This window comes from Tympanuchus pallidicinctus, unplaced genomic scaffold (genome assembly GCF_026119805.1).
Source record: "Tympanuchus pallidicinctus isolate F22 unplaced genomic scaffold, pur_lepc_1.0 scaffold14, whole genome shotgun sequence".
In the NCBI taxonomy this organism is placed as follows: Eukaryota; Metazoa; Chordata; class Aves; order Galliformes; family Phasianidae; genus Tympanuchus; species Tympanuchus pallidicinctus.
Window position 1 is genome coordinate 3221562 of NW_026294659.1, and position 19607 is coordinate 3241168.

A 19607-nucleotide genomic window follows, 5' to 3' on the forward strand; every position below is an offset into this window, starting at 1 on the left:
GGACCTACAAGGGTCATGGAGTCCAACACTTGGCTCCATGCAGCACAACCCAAAATCAAACCCTATACCTGAAACTGCTGATCTTCAGTGCTTGGGGCTGTGCTCACAGCCCTGTGGTGCAGACCCTTTCCATGACCCACAGCTGCCCCTCCCCTGACGCAGCTCCATGCCATTCTGCAGGCTCATATTTCCTCTCATTAAGTGGTGCTTCAAACCCCTTTGTTTGTGAAGGCTTTTATGTTTCTAGATAATTTTTGGAATTTATTGCCTGGCTGTAGATGTTTTCCTAGTGAAAGCAGGTGCTATTAGTATTCCCTGGTCAATCTTACTGCTGTGCATATTGCAAGATGCTTATTCTATCACTTTATATTGAAAGCATCATCTTGGTAAGAGATTGGCTCACATATTGCTGTAAAATTAGGTAATGAATGTCCCGTTTCAGTTAGCCAGCTGCAACCAGAAAAGACTGATCATGTTTGCACTAATTTCAGAGAACTAAGCAGAAGTCCTCATTCTAATAGCAGTTTTGCAGTTAATTTTTTCTTCTGCTGGGGAAAGGCAGTGACAACGAATCACCATTGACATTTTCATCCTTTTACCTCCCATTATAGAGAAGGTTCTCAGCAGCTGTGTTTACACATTTCTTGGTCAGAGCTTCCCTTCAGATTTTCATTATTACATTTGTACTTTTGGTCAGTGAAGGCTGAGATGGAAAAAATCCGGTGTTGTTTTAACTATACCACTATGTTTCTACTCTGTTTTTGCCCTTTACAAGCAGAAGTGTGAGCGTTAAGTTATTCTGTTCAGGAACAATGTTTGACATTTTTGCTTATGCTGCTTCCAAATTTATGCTCTCCTCATGTAGATGTGTTCTGATACCAAAATTTGAAAAGTAATCCAGAATACCTGCTTTCCTACTGCAGTATATGCAGAAATGTCACAAAAGAAGAAACTCACAACACACTTTCCTTTGTTCCTGGAGAAATCCTGTATCCAGGCCTGGCAGTAAGACTGAAGCAAATACTCTTCCAGTGAAATGGAAATATCAAGTACTGGCTTTGAGAAGTGTACATGAATACAGCAAATTTCTCATCTGAGTGTCCATAAGTTTTATTGAAAGTTATGTTGGTGTTTTTTTTTAATCAGGTCCAGTTATAAATCCATAAAAATGTAAGGCAACAACAAATCTGCGTTTCATAACCTTGTGTCAGTAGTGGGAAAAAAAGAAAGAAAAAAAAACAGCAGAAACAACAGCAAAAAAAAAAAAAGAAAAAGCACAAAGCTTTATTTTCAATAGAGATGTTGGAAACTTCAGGAAAAGCTTGTCAAGAACATAGCAATTTGGTTTGTGAAGATAATTATATTTGGCTCCAGTTTGGTTCTTGAGGATTTCTGTGACTTGAGGAAAACAGATGTTTAGTCTTGATGATTCCATGGGATCTGGGTTTCTGATTTCAGTGTGAGGTGATTGTGCTTCCCCTTTCAGATGACCTTCATCACATGTCCTCCTGAGGTCCTGCTGAGTGTCATTACTGAATGTGGACACACTCACCAAAGTAGCACCAAGACTGCTAAGAGGCAAGTTGCTAGAAATGTCTCTAAAAATACCATATTGCCATGGGATTTTGGATTTAAAGCATCATATTTGACATGGGATTCTTCTGGCTTTAATCTATGTGCAAACTTAATTTGATTTTGATATTATAGAGAGGAAAAAGTAAAATGCATTAAAACTGATTTCAGGTTGTAGCTGTAGATTTTTTGCCATCTGCTTTTCCTCTGAGAGCAGAGCCTATGCAAGTGTGCTTTCTCTGCCTCTGATCCCACAGCTGTGCTCAGGAACTTTTGATCTTCGCAGCCCACCTCAACCAGATTTGACAAAGGGTGTGTGGACTCAAAGATACTCAGTTCTGCTAACTTTTTGCCAGGATGGAAAAGTCTATTGTTTCTGTTACCAAGGCTCCAGCATAGGAGAATCTGTCCTGCAGAAGGACATGTGGACATCTCCATTTGAGAATTTTGGGTCCAGAGGAAAGATGATCAAAGGGCTGGAGCACCTCTTCTGTGAAGAAGGGCTGAGGCAGTTGAGGAGACCTCACTGCAGCCTTCCAGTACCTAAAGGGAGCCTATAAACAGGAAGGGGACTGATTTTTTACACGGTTTAGTAGTGATAGGACAAAAGGGAATGTCTTTAAACTAAAAGAGGTTTAACTTAGATATTTGGAAGAAAATTTTTATTCAGAGGATGGTGAGGCACTGGCGCAGGCTGTGGGTGCCCCATTCCTGCTTCTTCTGGAAGCAGGAAGTGAAATGTGTGCTGCTTGGTTCTCTACCTTAGGAGAACCAAGTATGAGAGTAGGCAGGAGGCACTGCATTTGCAACGGAGGCCTTTTTTCTCTGAAAGACAGAAGAGCACAGTTGGGGCATTTCTTGTGTGGATGCAGAAAGCAGTCACATGCAGCTTTGGTGGCTCTCCTCTTTTGATTGATTCTGTTAGTGAGTATATAACCCACTAAACACCAGAGGATTTGTCCATGAGGTTCAAGCCTATTGGAAACCAAGTATCCTTAATTCTACTGCTCTTATTAATCATCTTTGCATTGAAGCACAGGAAATTATTAAAGCTCTTGTGATTCTGATGCAATATCGTAAAGAAGCAACAGTTTCTTTAAACAACTGCTTTGTCTATGCTACTGTAACTATAACTGTGACCATTGAAAGTACTGCATTTCCCAGCAATGTCTTTTTCAGTGCAGTTCATCTTATGTTTACTGTTAGTCCAGATAAACAAAGCCAAAATTTTAATAGAATCACCAAATGGTTTGGGTTGGAAGGCACCTTAAAGATCATTGAGCCCCAACCCCTGCCATGGGCAGGGCTGCCCCCCACCAGCTCAGGCTGCCCAGGGGCTCCAACCAACCTCACCTTGAGTCCCCCCAGGGATGGAGCACCACATCTTCTGAGTTAGAAGATATGCTGAGATACTCTCAAATATTATGTACATATTTTTAATTGCCAGCTACCATGCCTTTCTGCATTCTCTGTTAGCAGTGTTAACAGTGGGAATGGACCCCATATTTAATCTGTAACTTGGGATGACAGATGAGGAGTGTATGCAGAAGTGATGGATATCCATAAAAACACTTATGAATAGTGTGAACATGACCTTTAAGAGAAGTATTTTTTGTTTAGCTATAATTTAATCCGCTTCTTGAAGAAAAATTGCAGGAAGGCCTAAAGCGGTTCCCCTTTCTGCTTGAGAGCATATGCATTGTTTCATTAAAGTGCCTTTTCAAAAGCAGCTCTCAGAAAGCTTGCAAACTTGAGTGGTTTAACTTTAATCATCCCAGATGTTGGTTTTCAAAGCAAGTTGCTGTTTGGGCTCGTTACAAGCACCTTTCGGTCTGAGAAAGCAATGTTTCCTGCAACAAGGACAAGTTCTTCTTAGAGTAAGAAGAACAGCTTAATCTACTTAGAATAATAATAACAGTAATAATAAGAAGAAAATGATTTGGGGAATTAGAACTGTAGGAGAACAATTTTTTCTGCTTTGCAGGGTGTTTCCTCCACGTTTGCGGTTGTATGGAAGACTTTTTTTTCTAGAAAAGCTTGCCACCAGCAGTGTTCAGAGTCTGTTGACTCTGTACTGGGTATTAATTAATGAACCCACATTCTCACAGCTGCACTGAGGCCCTCTGTGATGTGACTGCACCAGTGGAAAACAATGGAGTTATATATTTCCAGTTGTCTCTCTGAGATTAATCAAGCAACAGTTTGTACTGAAGTATGGCTGCTCATGGCTGCAGCATGGAAATTTTGGGATTTTTGTAGCCAGGAGTGTCATTTGTAAAGTTCAGAGATCTAAGGACAAGTGGTCAAGCTATCTTCAGATGCAATGCACTGTTTTTTTCTCAAGCACAGTGTATGTACTTACAGTCCAATCAGCCAGTTCTGGTTGCAAGAACTGCGTAGTTAAGAAAACAATTCAAGTCTCCATGATGAAACACCTGAAATGAAATGAAATGAAATACAGCATGTCCTTTGACCCCCATGCCACAAAGCCAGCATAGACCTCACACTACACCGTAACTTCACAGGCTCTGCTGTGTGCTGTTCTGCTGATGGCACTCAATCTGCATCTGCCTGAGTGGTTCTGTCTCCAAAAGTGAGGTATGACTGTTTGCTAAAAATGCTTGATAGGCACCATCAAAGCTGTGATGTTCTGCCTGCGAGATGCCTCTGTCAATTTTAACTTACTCCTCTGAGGCAACCTTTGCCTCTGAGAGGCAAGCCCTGAATGTGTACCATGAGGACAGCATGTGAGGAAATGCCCTCTGTGACCAACAACAGAACGAGGAGCAATGGGCACAAAGTGCAACACAGAAAGTTCCATACTAACACAAGGAAGAACTCCTTCTCTGTCAGACTGACAGAGCCATGGAACAGGCTGCCAAGAGAGGCAATGGAGCCTCCTGCTCTGGAGGTCCTCAAGACCTATCTGGACACTTTCTTGTGTGACTTGCTGTAGGGAACCTGCTTTAGCAAGTGCTTGGGCTAGGTGATCTCTAGAGGTCTGTTCCAATCCCTATGGGTCTTATGTTTCCCATGTGTTTTGTTCTTTTTTAAAAAAAAAACTTTAAATCTGAACTGATTTTTCCATCTTCATAAAAAGTACAGTTTCAGTACATTTAAAGAAGGACAAAATATTTTCCAGTGAGCCCAAACAAGTCTTTCTGCAAGCTTGGGCTGAACATGTACCAACTTTAGGCCCTTTTGTGGTTCCAGCAGCATTCAGTGACAGCCCACATAACTCCAGTTTCTATTGTTTTCAGTGAAACATAGGCAAAATGTGGTATTTTACATGTTTATTGAAGGTGTCTGATAATCAAGCCTCAAGAAATGGGAATTTAACCTTAAACCAAGGTACGTGGAGAGTAGTTCAATCTCAATTATTCAATGTCAGCTCTGATCTGCACCCTTCCTGACTGGCATGATCCATGGACGTGAGAATTGCATTTACTCATACAACAGTGAGGTGATGTGCAAATACTTGTGTTTGGGAGTGAGCAGCCATATGCATATGTGTGCACACGTTTATTATGCATGTAGACAAACTTCTGGGCATTGGAATGCTTCTGCTGTGGTTCAGCCTGGAGCATGTTCCAAATGGACTGCCAGCTCTTTCATGTAAGGTTTTGAGTGGAAATGTTTGTACATTGTTCTAGCACTGTTCTAAGTGCCATTCCCATTGTTTGAGTGGGATCTTGGTCAGAGGCAATTCTGAGTGAAAGAATAGTGATTCAGAGTGTGCCGTATTTAAATACTGCATATTTTCCTATGTCCATTCAATGTTTTATGAATGTTTATCAGAGTCTATGCACAGCCTCATTAAATACCTTATTGCACTATAATCACCAGGAGTCCTGTTAGCTGTTCTAGCAGCTTTAAGCATGGTGCATACTGGGTACCTGCCAAATTGCTTCTGCGCTTATGATGAGCAGGGCAACCAAATCCTGGCGCATATCAGGAAAGTGTCTCAAATGCAATGTTAAACTTCTGTTACTGATCAGCAGTATCAGAAGCTGATTCATATGTGCTCCACACACCTTTTTCAACTGCTGCCAGAAATGGATCTCTGCAGCTGTTCTATGCAGCTGTTTGTGCTTTATCTCTAATTTTGTAGTTCTTTACATGCTGGATAAACCAAAATAAGATACTGACAGCATCCAGGCTCTTTTAACCAGAAGGAAGAACGCTGACATGATGCCACATTGTAAATAAGCCCACAAACCCCAGCTTAGAGAAGTCATTTGGCTGCTGGCGGCTGATTTGTGACTCCTTGCCAGAAGGATCATGCACTGCCTGGGTCTGACTATCCCAGGGCATTCTGTAGTTGGAGCTGGATAGTTCTTGTCAGGATTACTCCATGCTCTTATTGCCTTCAACATTGCTTTGGCTAAGGCTCCTATTTGGAAAAGGAGACTGAATTGTCCAACCTCTCCCCTTTATCTGCTTCCCAGTCTCCCCGGGAGAGCTGGAAAATAACTTGTTTCTGCTTTGCAACACTGAAAGCTATTCTTGATTTATGGTCTGGTGTTGTCCTAGGAAGAGATCTTACCTTGAAACAAAATGCTGTCAGTGAAACACTAATACAGCATGATATTCATTCAGCTCATGCTAGTCTGTAAGTATTTACTTCTCTAGAATACCAGATTTTAAGTCTGTAAGTAAGAAGGAATCTGAGTGAGAAGAGATATGATAATTTAGTGTTGATCAGTTAGGATATAAAAATGTTGGAAGGTATTCTCTGTCTAATAACTGTTTAGTATTTTCAATATCAGTGGTTTAATTCTGACATTGAAGGAAACTCACAAGAACAAACATAAATTCTTGCCAAGTGTATCCTATTGAAGTCTACTTGGTGTTTGGATAATGGGTGAACTTGATCACATGGTGAGATCGCAACATGTCCACGCATTTTCTGTATCATCACCCTGACCTTTTAACAGTCCCCCTGAGACTTGTAGTGATTTGTACATGAAGTCTCAATAGCACTGATGTCACTTAAAATTATATTCTCAACTGTGCTGCTAACAGAGTTGTATCAGTGATTGTTTATAAACCAAAGATCTGCTCATGCATTTGGAGTCATTCACACATTAAATGGAAGACTTTACAGGTGGGAATATGATTTTCTTTGTTCCCTGACACCGTAATTTCCCTCTTCTTTCTCAGCTGTTGGATATCATGCGATAAATACAGGACAAGCAGGCAGGTGAGAAGAAACAAATGCATTTTTCCTTGTCTGGGCTGAGCACAGATAAGAATGGCCTTCTGCATCCTGTTGAATGGGAACAAGGGTCATCAATGAGTGTTTTCCCTGCATGACCCCAAGCAGGATGTAGAAGACTTGGAGAACTTTCCAAATCCAAATCTTCTTGTAGATGGAGTGAGTTTTCCATTTATGCCCATCTGGGATTCTGGTAAATCTGTGTGCAATCACTCACAATACTTAATCTGTTTTTTTGTTTGTTTGTTTGTTTCCCAGGCTGGTAACTGCCATCACATATACCTTGCCTGTCTTCTCTCCTTATATCTTTTTGTTTTGTTTTGTTTTGTTTTTATCAGAGTTATTTTTGGCTGAGATAAGAATTCAGCATAGAAGTAACTCAGACACAAATTGTTGAGAGTGTGGATGTGTCACTGTCTCTCCCTGCATCTTTCTTTTACATGAGTGTCCAGCTCTGGCGAAATTGAGAGTTCGTATTAGAGAATTCACTCCAAAATTTTGTTATGAATTGAATGGGGGAAACCTTGCCACCTGGAGAGAAGATTGTCAAGTTTAAGCCTGAAACTTGGAAATCCATACAAATAAGTCTTTTCCTCCCATTTCCTAAATTTAAGTGCCAAATAGATGCTTTCCACTAAATTCATAGTGATACTTGACTTGGAGGTATAGGTTCCTCTCCTGTGGTTCATTGCATATCAGCAAGGACTGAAATACCTTGCCTGGAAATAAAAAAAAAAATCCAGCTCTTAAAGGAGCACTATTCTGTAGGTTGTGCTGATTACTGCTTTTGCTGCATGATTGTGATTTTTGGCACAGACTATCACATACCAAATTCCCAAAATAAAATGCTACACGATATTCTAAGAGCACTTAGGAAACTTTAAAAAGGGATTTGTCCGCTGGTTGAATATCGCTTCTGGTGGAGCCACACAGTGCAGCAAGAGAGGCTTAGGACAAAACAGCTTTAGTCAGCAAATTGCCTTTTAAATAAGCACAAAGGAAAATGAAAACCTTCAATCAGTCCTGTGTTTGTAGAAGTTGTCAGAAATCCTGCTTTGATTGTAAAGGCTCTACGGCTATATGTTAGAGTAGCTAAAACATCTGTTCGGCAACGTTGTGAAATCCTTGTGCTCTGAACTCTTGATAAAGGGGACTGCTGAGTGATTGGTTCGTAGAAACTTTACAGGCAGAGGAACTGTAAATAGAGTGGTCACTGCTTGCCTTCCCTAGTCCTGGTCAGAGGGAAGCACGGAAGGCAGCCACTATTTTACGAGTGCATGATTTTGCTTTGAGGGGGAGAGAGCAGGAAGTGCCTAGGAAATGGTTCACGACAGAAACCTGAAGTTGTAAATAGAAGAGAGAAGGAGGAGAGCTGAGGGATGCGGCTTGCGAGTAGTTGAGCTCCTGATACAACGGCAGCAGAGCAAAGCCAGACTTCTTCAAGAACGAGCCCATCCCAGCCCATTCCGATGGAAGGAGAAACAGTACCAGCGAGCAGGAGAGCAGCCAGCAAACCCACACGGATCGCCCTCGGCGTGTTCGTGGCTGGCACCATTGCACTTGGCACCACGCTTTTTTTGGGTAAGTGAGAAGGTCCAGGCTTGGTGTGCGGGTAACCCTCCCGAGCACAGCTGCTCCATGCGAGCGTTTGTGCTGTGCACTGTGTTACGGTGACAGTCCTGGTCATTTCTTTTTCCCCATTTTATTTTTAAGTGTGTCAGCAAAGAGATTTTTTTTTTTTTTTGTGGGAAATGTTAGAGCTAGAAGCTGCAACGTGAGCTCGTGTAACTATTGAAAGCTGAGTTTAAATTTGAATACTGGGTTGAATGAGCTCTAGCTAGAATGGGATTCTTACACAGAACGGGAAGAAAGGGGTAAGATTATGAATATTGGTAATGCCGATTGCAAACTGGCAGTTTGTGACAAACGTGGACTAAAATTCTCTGTTTCCTGAAAATCAATCTGTAGTGCATACATTTTATGGAATCTGTTGGGTAATCCTTCATTTGGTTTTCATTATGGATTGGCTAAAATTCCTGTAGAAAACTTGGGTAATGCATATGTTTGCACATTTTTTAGATGTTTCTGTTTTTCTACGACGAATCGCAAAGACATCTTTGCAAAAATCACGAGGTACATCTGGGAAAAAACTAAAATGTTTTGATCGGATTTATTAGCTGTTACTTGGCAAAATAGAGAAGGCATTATTATTTTATCTCTGGGATTTGAAATCATTTGTAGGTTGGCTTTGTTGGAATATAGGATGTTGGAAGGGTATACCTATGGGTATAAATGCACCCAGAAACAACTAGACAGTGAATAGAAAGCAATACTCTGTAAAAGCTTGAAGAGACTGATCTTCTTTTAGAATAATTCTGACAAACTTCTCATTTCTTCAGAGTCCAATTTTCCTGGACCTGGGGAAACTTAATTTCTAAGAAAAGTTTTTTGCTTCCCTCCCATCTTTTATGATGTTATTTGAAAGATACACTTACAAGATAAGTTGTCACTTACAGTGACAACAGAGAAAATGGTGTTGGGTTTTCTAGCGAATACTGGTAGCAGCAGGTTCTCATTCAGATAGTATTCTGTTGTAGAATCAATTCCACAAATACTTGCACAAACGTAACTATTGTGTATGTGAAGAATCCCAACCCATTCCATGACATTCAATAAAAGACTTCATAATGATAAGAATTGGATCTTCACCTTGGTAATGTAAAATATTGGCTTTACATGAAAAATAACATTTTTTCCCTTAAATAATATGATATCAAACACCAGGAAGCAATGGTGAAACCTTGTTCTTTTTTTAGTACTAAGTTGCTTGATTACGTATTGCTCGTACAAAGCAACAGAAGTTTACTACAGTAAATTATCAGAGTTATGTCCTTTATCCATGGACCAGATGTGAACACTTAAGCAAATATAATAATTCTCATAGACTGTTTTGTAAGTGTGTTAAGACCTTTCTGTATCAAATTCAGTATAAAAATTTTCGTTGACCTAATAGCTAAGAAATATAAATGCTGGCCTTGGGTCAACAAAAATGATTTCAGAATTTGTTTGGAAATTTTCAGAAGATTTCAGTCAGAAGGGCAATGGAAAAAAATTAAACTATTCTAACATTTTGTCAATGAAATGCTCTAGTGTTTCATTTTGACACTTTTTTTTTTTTTTTTTTTTTTGTAAGTTTGTGTTTAACTCCTTCTTAGCTTTGTCACACAGAAAGGAAGCCACTGTTTCTCATCATCTGAAACATTTCAGGCATCAGATGATGACTTTTTTTCTTCAGTTTTCATTTAATTCACGTAACTAGTTGTTTCTGATGAACCTGAAACAATTCCCCATCACTAGTTTTTTTTTCCAGTCTGAGAAGCAGAACATTGCCTTCTCCTACTTCTTTTGCTTGCTCTCCTTATAAATCCTACAACTCCCAGAAGGATCTGGGAGAACCGTAGAGTTTTGTTTGGCATTATTTGCTTTTACCATTGATGCTAAAGGACATGCCAAATCCCCTGACAACCCCTTCCTCTTTTCCGTATCTGGGAATTTCTCTCTTTTTTCTACTTTGTTAAGAAAAAAAACTAGCAAACCTTCAAGACCTGGATGAGTTCTAAAAGATTGGCTTTCAAGAGGGAAAAAGCAAATCCCCATGAATTGGGTGGAGTGTGATGTCTTTGGAGAACTGTTCAGTAATAGACACATTATCCATTATTTGTAGTTTACATAGCTCAAAATTGCCTTCTGGAAACCTACTCTTCTCTGTTTTCTCCTGTTCCTCAGTATTCTGATTCTGATTACAATCTTTCTTTGTTTCAAAACCTAGTGTTTTTCTTGGCTAATTGCTGGAATACCTAGAAGTAGTTTCTGAGATGTTGTTTTTCACTAGTCTATTGCAATCTTCAGTAGTCACTAAGAAATGAATAAGGTATGAAGTTCTAGCCTTCAGGGTTTTTTTTTTAACATTAAAATTTTCATGTGCTGAACTACCATCTCACATCTTCCTATTCTTTTTGAACTACAAGAGAACTTTATAACCATCATCATAACACCCTGAAGTAGTTGCATACCGTTTTGCTTCTGTTTCTGTTTTTGTTTGCTACGGATTGAGTTATTCAAAAAAAAAAAAAAAAAAAAAGGAGATAGCGAGATATTTCTTTATTTCTTCTGAACACATCTACTGAATCTTATTTCATCTGCCCCTGGGGACTCTTCATCCCAAGAATCAATTATCTGCATATTTGCTGCCTGACAGGAGTGTCTCAAATAAGTAATCATATTTAAATTTCAATGTCTGTGAAAATGCACATTTTTGAAAGAGGACCAAAATTAACTGAGTATTCCATAGCTCTTGTCAGTGAAGCTTTTGGATGTGAATAAGCGTCCAGTGCCTTCAGAGGCCAGTTCGTGCAGACACTGCACTCCGGCTTATAAACCAGGGGTTTTTCTGCAGTCATTGCCAATTTAGCTTATTCCAAACAATAGTGAAAGGACACCAAAGATGCCAATGGAGCCAGGCAGTGCAGTGCTGCTGCAGAGAGCTGCAGCAGGGAAAGTCCTGCAGAAGATGGCTAGGTAGCTCCATGTTCAGAGACCATCAATGGGGATGGACTGCTTCTACTGTGGTGGTGCTCACTGCTCAGGCACTGGGCAAATGCACTATGTGCCATGGAGTACTCTTATTCCATGTTGCCTGAGAGCAAAGATAGATGAAGTTGAGGAATCAGGCACAAGAGGGGAAAATACGAGCTCCAAAATTAATGTCTCTCATTTTATTATTTTGGCCTACATGTCAGAGGCGGATGTTGGTGGTATGGCAGTAGAGATTGAACCCTCCCACCGATATTCCATCAAATTTTGTTGCTGTGTGATAGATGGCAGCAGAGGGGCTGTCTTATACAATGTCATCTGACGTGGACGTGTGGATGAAGCAGAAGTGTGTCACTGAATTCCTTAATGTGGAAAAACTGGCACACATTGACATTCATCAACACTTGCTGAGTGTTTCTGGAGACCAAACAGTGGATGTGGGCACAGTAAGGAGTGGGTTTTTTATTTCAGCAGTGGTGGTAGCAATGTGAAAGACAAACCACATTCTGGAGGGCCATGCGGACTTTTATGAGCATGTCATGAAGGCTCTTTTTCATCACTAGCAAAAAGTGCATATCTAATGGTGGTAACTGTGATGAAAAATAGTGTTTGGTATCTGATGATTTGCTTTATCAAATAGTGCTATTGTGCTCTTTGTATCTGTTGTAATTTCCATGGAAACAAATAAGAGGAATTACTTTGGAAGCAACCTATATAATTTTTAGGAGATGCAGTAGTTACCTAATGTACGTTATAAGTGTTGTAAGTCACTGTGGCTAGAGATGCAATAGGCCAGTGCTTGCACTGACATTTGAACAATCAAGCATACAGTATTTGTCTCAAATGGTCAAAATCAATGGCAAACGATCTCATTATGGTTTCCTATTTTGCAGTTAGCCAAGGTCTTATAAAATTTCATCCAAAGCAACAGTACTGTTTGACTGCAGAATGCATTGAAGCTGGTAAGCAAAAACTGTCTCCTATTCATTACATCATGATCACAGTAGGTTAATGAGATATTTATATTGTTTTTCCATATTTCTTTTTCACTTATGATGTTTAATTAATAATTAGGGGAAAAAATAAGTACATTTTAAAAAAAGATATTTGTTTAAATCACTGCTGATCTGAGTATATTTTCTGCAAGTCAACTTCTAGTTTTTAATTGCTTTAGTTCTATTCTATCCAGGTTAACCAAAGTTTCCTGTTGGGTTTGTTTCAATTTGTTATTAGAGGAACCAAACGTTGATTGTATCAAACCTTTTTTTTGTTCCATCTCAGTAACCAGAAAATATTCAAATGAATTCTGCACAGAAATGTTTTAGGGTCAGATCTTATATACGTGTGAATGACTGCAATATAGGAACTATGGCTCAAAATCTGAAACTACTTCTATATCAGTAGGCTCTTCCTCACACAGGTACGCATGTTGTAAACCTCATGGAACTGGGACATCTGGTAGTATGAAATGTGAGCTAAAGAGATCAGGTTTGGCAGGACCTAAGTCTCATTTTGTTCTCATCATTTTGACAGCTTTACTCCCTCTAAATCAGTGAGAGTCTTTCACTGAATGCAATGAGAGCAAAGATCAAACAATTGTTGTCACATCTGGAAACCTGGCCCTAGATTCATTTCATTTGAAACAAAGTGGATATTATGTGAACTTCTAAGAATATTTATTTCCATTCTGAACCACATTAAAACAACACTTGCATTTGAAATCCTGACAAAATTCTGTGGGGCTACATACATAGACTCTATACATAGCAGACCAAAAATTATTCAATGCAGTCAGTCTCAGAGTTTCTAGCATGAGAAGTGAAACTACAGTTGAGACATAGAAATATCATAGAAAGTATTCTACACAAAAATACTGAATGATAGAAACAGTACTATAAAGTCCGTAAAAGTATCAGATGTTCTGATAGGAAATAAATTTTTCTATTTAATTATTGCTGTAAGCCTCAAAACACATGGTTATTTAGGAAGAAAACGTCAAGTATCTTCATATTCTCTCTTACTTTACTCACATAATGTCATAATCTCTATAATGTGTGATCATTTGTTTACACACAGAGAAGTTATTTTTATCAAGCATGTTAGACTCATCTCTTTCTAATGAGTCTCACCTGCAGTAGCAACTGTTGGGGAGGTAGTCACAGAAACGAGCAGAAAATACTACACTTATATCTCGCAGTGAACAGCAAATCATAACTAGATATGTTTTGCAACTACTGAGCTAAACAGTGCCTAATTTTTTTGTAAGCTAATTTGTTTGATGCATATCATTACTATTCCTCAGGTACGTAATTCCATCACAGCAACAGTGGAGAGTCTGTATTCAGGTGCCTGGCCCCAGCAGGTCACTTTCCTGTAGGTTTGGTGGTCATTGCTCTTAAAGCAGTTGAGCAAGCATTGAATAGATATTTTGTCTTTTCCCACTTGTTATGTAAGCACTGTAAGATGCTAGAGAAGCTGGGTGTTATTCTTGCTGCTGTTTTAGAAAGAGCAGAGATCAGGACATTCATCAGTCCAAGAATAGCCATAGTTAGCTGCAAGTGAGCAGCATCACATTGCAGAAACTGATTAATCATCATTTCTCGATTTTGGTTTCATTGAATTCTCAGTTTAGGTAAAAAAGTACCATAACACTTATGCAGTATCTTTTTTTACAGCCGCTGCCGTCTTAAGCAAGATAAATCAATCTGTAGATCCTTGTGACAACTTTTATCGATTTGCATGTGATGGCTGGATACATAACAACCCTATTCCCGAAGACATGTCAAACTATGGTGTATATCCTTGGCTGCGGCACAACGTGGACCTCAAACTGAAGGGTAAATATGTCATTTCTGAAAGTGTTTAGCTGGCTTTTCAGTGTTGTTTGTTAAGTGGATAGTGTTGAAATGAGTAAAGATTCCACACTCCCTTCAGTTTATTGCACGATATCATGTTCTCTTTTAAGTACATTATTGTTTTCTTTATTGAAAATAACATTGGCAGAAAATTTATTGGCAGAAGTGGGGAAGGAAGAAAAAACCTGGGGTATTGAACTCAATGGTGTTGGTCGATGTTCAGCTGAACATGAGCCAGCAGCGCACCTAGGTCCAGAAGGAGCAGGGAGGTGATCATCTCCCTGTACTCAGTTCTGGTGAGGTCTAGTGCTGTATTTGGTTTTGGGCCCCTTACTATGAGAAGGACATTGAGGCCCATGAGCATGTTCAGAGAATGGCAACAAAGGTGTGAGGAGTCATGAGCACACGTCTTATGGGGAGCAGCTGAGGCAACTGGGATTGTTGTCTGGAGAAGAGAAGGCTCAGGGGAGACCTTATTGCTTTCTACAACTGCCTGAAAGGTGGTTGTGGTAAGGTGGAGGTCAGCCTCTTTTCTCACATGACTAATTATAGGACAAGGGAGAACGTTCTCAAGTTGCACCAGGGGAGTTTCAGGTTGGATATTAGGAAAAATTCTCCAAAAGAGTGGTTAGGCTCTGGAACAGACTGCCCAGGGAGGTGGTGGAAGCTCTGTCCCTGCAAGTGTTCGAGAAACGTTCAGATGTTGTACTAAGGGACATGGTTTAGTGGGGAAATACTGGCAGTAGGTAGAAGTTTGGACTAGATGATCTTGGAGGTCTTTTCCAACCTTAGTGATTCTATGATTCCAATTGCTGGCAACTCTACAGTTTAAGAATGATGATACAAAAGGATATTTCTTATACCATGGGAAAAGCAGCAGGAATTGAACTCCTTCCTCCTTGCAGTAGACTAGGTAGACTAGGAGTCTACTGGCGTACAAGTACAGAATGCATACTGAAGATCCAGAAACAAGCTTTGGTCTGTGGCAGCACTCTTTATGACAGTGGATAATTGCAGGAAAAGAATATAAGAAGTCAAAAATAGTAACATTTTGCAGTACAGTTAGCTAGATTTCAGCAGGAAGCAATTTGAAACCTTTCAGATGTAGAGATTGTTTATTTCAAGTTGCAGTTCAGCTTGTTGTTGAAGTACCTGGACTATCATCAGTGAAAGAGAAGGCTTTTTAAGGATATGTCTTGTTAAAAAAATAGTGTCAATTGGAAGAGTGTAGGAAGAGAAGTATTTTAATCTGTATATGACTTGGCTTTGTGCTATACTCTTCAGCAACATTTCTCATCAGGAAGTTCTGCAAACTGGAAAGAAAGATGATGATTACTGTTAGTAGGATAAAACTGACAAAATTTCATAATCTCCACTAAAACCATATCACATAAGAGAAGGGAGATGTGCAAGATTCATTGTCATTGTTGTGTACCTGAGCATCACATACCTTGAGCATATTATTGATCTATTAGTTGAGCAGAACAGACCTCACTTTTAGAATGTTGTGTTTAAATATAGCATTTATTTTTCTGTTAGTTTTTGTACATGTATTTGTATAGGATCAAAGTCCTTTTCTACTTGTTCTCTTCAGTCACACAATATTCAATTCTCACATCATTAAGCATTTTAAAAGCTGCATTGAGTTTCAGAATATGAATTTGGAATTTCAACGTGGGATACAATCTGATGAGTGCTGTTTTAAATCTGCTGAAGATGTCACAACCAAAAGACAAAATATTGCCAGAGGCTGTTTTAAGTTATGTTTTGCATTCTAATTCTTCTGCTGCCAGGATAAGGCTGTATTAGATAACTGCACATCCTGCATGAACCTTAGCCACATATGAGACGGATCTAATTGAATATAGAGTAGCAAGCTGTGACTCTCATCCTTAATTTCCTCTTTTTACTGTGCCTAATCAAGGACATCATGCTATACCACATTTTATATGGCTTTCTTATTGCAGACCCTTTAGAAGTTGCTAATCCCTAGCTATGACAGTACAAGACAAAGAAAGAAACATCTAAGAGAGAAGTATTTACTTAGTGGAAGTGCCTTATCAAAAAAGGGGTGTAATGAAATGCCTGATAATTACATTAACAGATGGCCTGAACTGCTCCTTAGCATAGTACAGGGGAAGAAAAGCGAAATGTTTGGTGGAGTAGAGTTGATTTGATATAACATTTTTATCTTCTCATTAACTTTTTATTGAATAAATTCTCCAAAATGTACTCTTGGTAATTAAAAATAAAGTGTGCTGGATATCATATTGTTAGCCAAAGTAACAAGGCGTAACTTCAGCCTCTATATATCTTTGCACTTTAGCTTTAGTTAATTCACTAAATTAGCTTGACACTTCTAGTTGTTAATTTGTGGATGACCACATCATTGCTTTCAAGATTTTGTCAAGACTATGTTTGCTTGCACTGGATAACATATATGGCTAACCAGATCTTGGAAGCCAGTGTAATCTCTCTTTCCTAAAGACATCTCACACTATTGGAAATGGCCTTGTTTGACTCAGTAGATTAAAAAAGCCCCACTCTTTAAGGAGATGATTATTAAGCTAGTTCCACGTTCTGAAATATTTATTATATTAAAGAAATCTGTTAATCTCAGAGCATTAACATGACTTGGCCAGAGATCTACATTTTTCGTATTTGATACTCTTTGATGGTGTGATATAGATGGAAGTATTTATTCAGACAATATATTAAAAATGACACTGTTTAAAATAAATTATTTAAACATCTAATCTGTTTCCTGGTTCCTGAAAGTTCCCAAGCTTTCAACAGAAAGGGAGTTTGAGTATTTGTGCAATTGTGTGCAAGGTCTTGCTTACCCAGGTGTATCTTCAATCTGCTGGAAGTTTCATTTTTCGTTCAGGGCCAATAGACGTAGAAGATCTTGCAGCCAATAATAGGCCACAAGAATAAGAATTAATTTTATCTTACCAGAAAGTGGTAGGTGTAGCTGTACAGTGTATGGAAGCTGTCGTTAAACATTGCCAGTTTTGAGAGTAAAGCTGTTTTGCTGTTATTGTTGCTCCTTATTATTAGTAGTAGTAGTAGTGGTAGTATTAGTATTGAGACATTAGTTGCAGATACACAGGAGCATAGGACTTTGCAGAACTCAATTTCAAGAAAAGGGAGAACATTTTATGTATAGGTGAAGGTTTTTTGGTGCTTTAATGATGAGCAGCAAAGAGAGCAATGGCAGAGTGTTTCAGTGGAAAATAGCTGAGAACTTCTGGGTGATAGTCTTTTTGCATTCTTGTTTGGTTAATTGAAGGAACAGGGCAAGCAGTGTGCATTTCAGGGTTCTTCTACATTCATAAATTTTAATGTGACAGTTAGAATTCTAATTTTTGTAAGATTTGGATTTATAATGGATAGGAATACAGTAGCGGGTACTTTTTGTTGATGGTGGTGGTTTTTTTTTTTTTTTTTTTTTTTAATGATTCCATGGCTTTCTTTAGCTGTCTTTGGATGGATTCCAAATAAATAATTTCACCTTTGATTTCTTTCCCATCCTTTGCTTGAGGGTTGCTTGGTTTTCTCTGTCTGCTCTCAGCGGACTCCCCAAAACACATATGTAACCTTTTACAAAGAGGGTAAAATCCTAGCACACTGAAAACACTAGCATCCTTTCCCTTGGATATCAGAAACATCAGGGTTTCAAGCATTATTGTAAGGGAAAACACAGGAGAGAATTGTAGGTGGCCAAAGATGTGTTTAAAGCGCAGTTGTGTGGTTTAGGTTAAAATTTCTTGATACAGAACAATTTTCAGAGAGGATGCTGCCACTCTTGTTCTACTCCACATTGGTGCAGCCTCACCTCAAGCACTGCATGCAGTTTTGGGCATCACAAGACTAGGACATAAAAATATTAGAGTGTACAAAGGCGGGCTACAAAGATGGTGAAAGGTCCAGAAGGCAAGACGCATGAGCGCCTGAGGCCCCTGGTTTTCATGAGCCCAGAGCAGAGGAGCTGAGGGGAGGACTGATGGCAGAGTGACTCTCATGGGTCACAATATCTCGTGAATATTCTATGGTTCTGTGATTAGGGGCTTGGAACTTGATGATCCTGGATATCCCTTCGAACCCAAGATATTCTATGATCCTATGATAGCATCAGTTAGCCAGTCCTTTCTGCACGAGACCATCCCTGACTTGAATGAAACCTTTCATTTTTGACTGCAGGCACATTAAAAAGTTAGATGGAACCATTTTGAGTACTGATTGTTTCTTGGAGTCTTCCAGAATGGAGAAAATGGTTTGACTGTGGCCGGTTTTATATGAAGTTATTTCAAGCTGTAACTGCTTCAGCTTTGCCTTAGGTTAAGCTTGAATGTCTCTGAATTACTAAATGTGTTTCACTTACCATAAGATTTTCTGCACAGCTTCTTGAGATCCTGCAGAATTTTTCCCTCTTTATTGGTGACCTTAATTAAGAGTTTGGAAGCTCAACTCTCTTACTACTGCAACGTAGTGAATAATTCAAAACTGGAAGTCTGTGGCAAGTAAATCAGTACCCGTTACCCATGGTGAATGTTGATTGTGAACCACATAGTTTCTTTCACTTTCTCTGAAGTCTGCAGAGTGATGATATACAGCTGGATTTTTTTTTAAAAGTGACCATGCAGGAAGCAATAAATTAAAAACCAAAAAACTCTGCAAATGTTCCTAAATCTCAGCACTGCAAGGGACGTGAGTTAAATTACATAAATTATTTGTGAACATGGCTTTTAGGCCTTTTCAGTTTAATTTCAGTGTATGGAAACTAGTTGCAGATTAAGTCTCTGTGCTGAATCTGGCCCGGTGAGACACCTACTTGAGACTAATTTGCAGTGCTAAGGTTTTCCAGCACGGCAATTTTCTGAATGGCTGCCAGTTTAAACATAGCAGGGAATTGCTAATGTGGCAAACAAGGAATTGAGGATATGGGGTGTGTGTGTGTTTAAAGTATATGAGACAGCAAGCAAAATATCTAGTAGCATAGGAAACTTCTCCTAATGTGATCTGCAATTATTTTCTTCAGAAAATAACTACTCAAGTAAATACAGAAAGGCAAAAATATTGAATGGAAATTTATACTATCTGACCACAGGTGTGTCCTTTTAGACAATTCCAGAAGCTGGTGTTGAGTTGCTGCTGCCCTGTGCCATAGGGCTCTTGCAGGGCTGGCCTCTCTTATTCTCCTCACAGACAGACACTTGATTGGGAGCACTAGGGTGGCATTGATGTGGTCCATGAGATCCATAATGTTGTCAGTGATACTCCTCATGTTCTGTCTCAGTGTATGTGTCTTTTGTGATTTCTTTTTTACGAGATAGCTTGTTGAGCACTGTTGAGGAAGAACAGCAGTA

The 19607-nt window shown here is 39.2% G+C and overlaps 1 protein-coding gene across 1 annotated transcript in view; it reads left to right on the top strand.

Annotated features, from left to right (window-relative positions):
* Nucleotides 1–7733: 7733 nt before the first annotated feature.
* Nucleotides 7734–19607, top strand: part of PHEX (phosphate regulating endopeptidase X-linked) — a 95978-nt gene continuing 84104 nt past the window's right edge. The window contains exons 1-3 of the mRNA XM_052673751.1: nt 7734–8371; nt 12277–12345; nt 14059–14220. Of these exons, the coding sequence (XP_052529711.1) occupies nt 8260–8371; nt 12277–12345; nt 14059–14220 (343 nt within the window). The 5' untranslated portion in view covers nt 7734–8259. The remainder of the gene's footprint in view (nt 8372–12276; nt 12346–14058; nt 14221–19607) is intronic.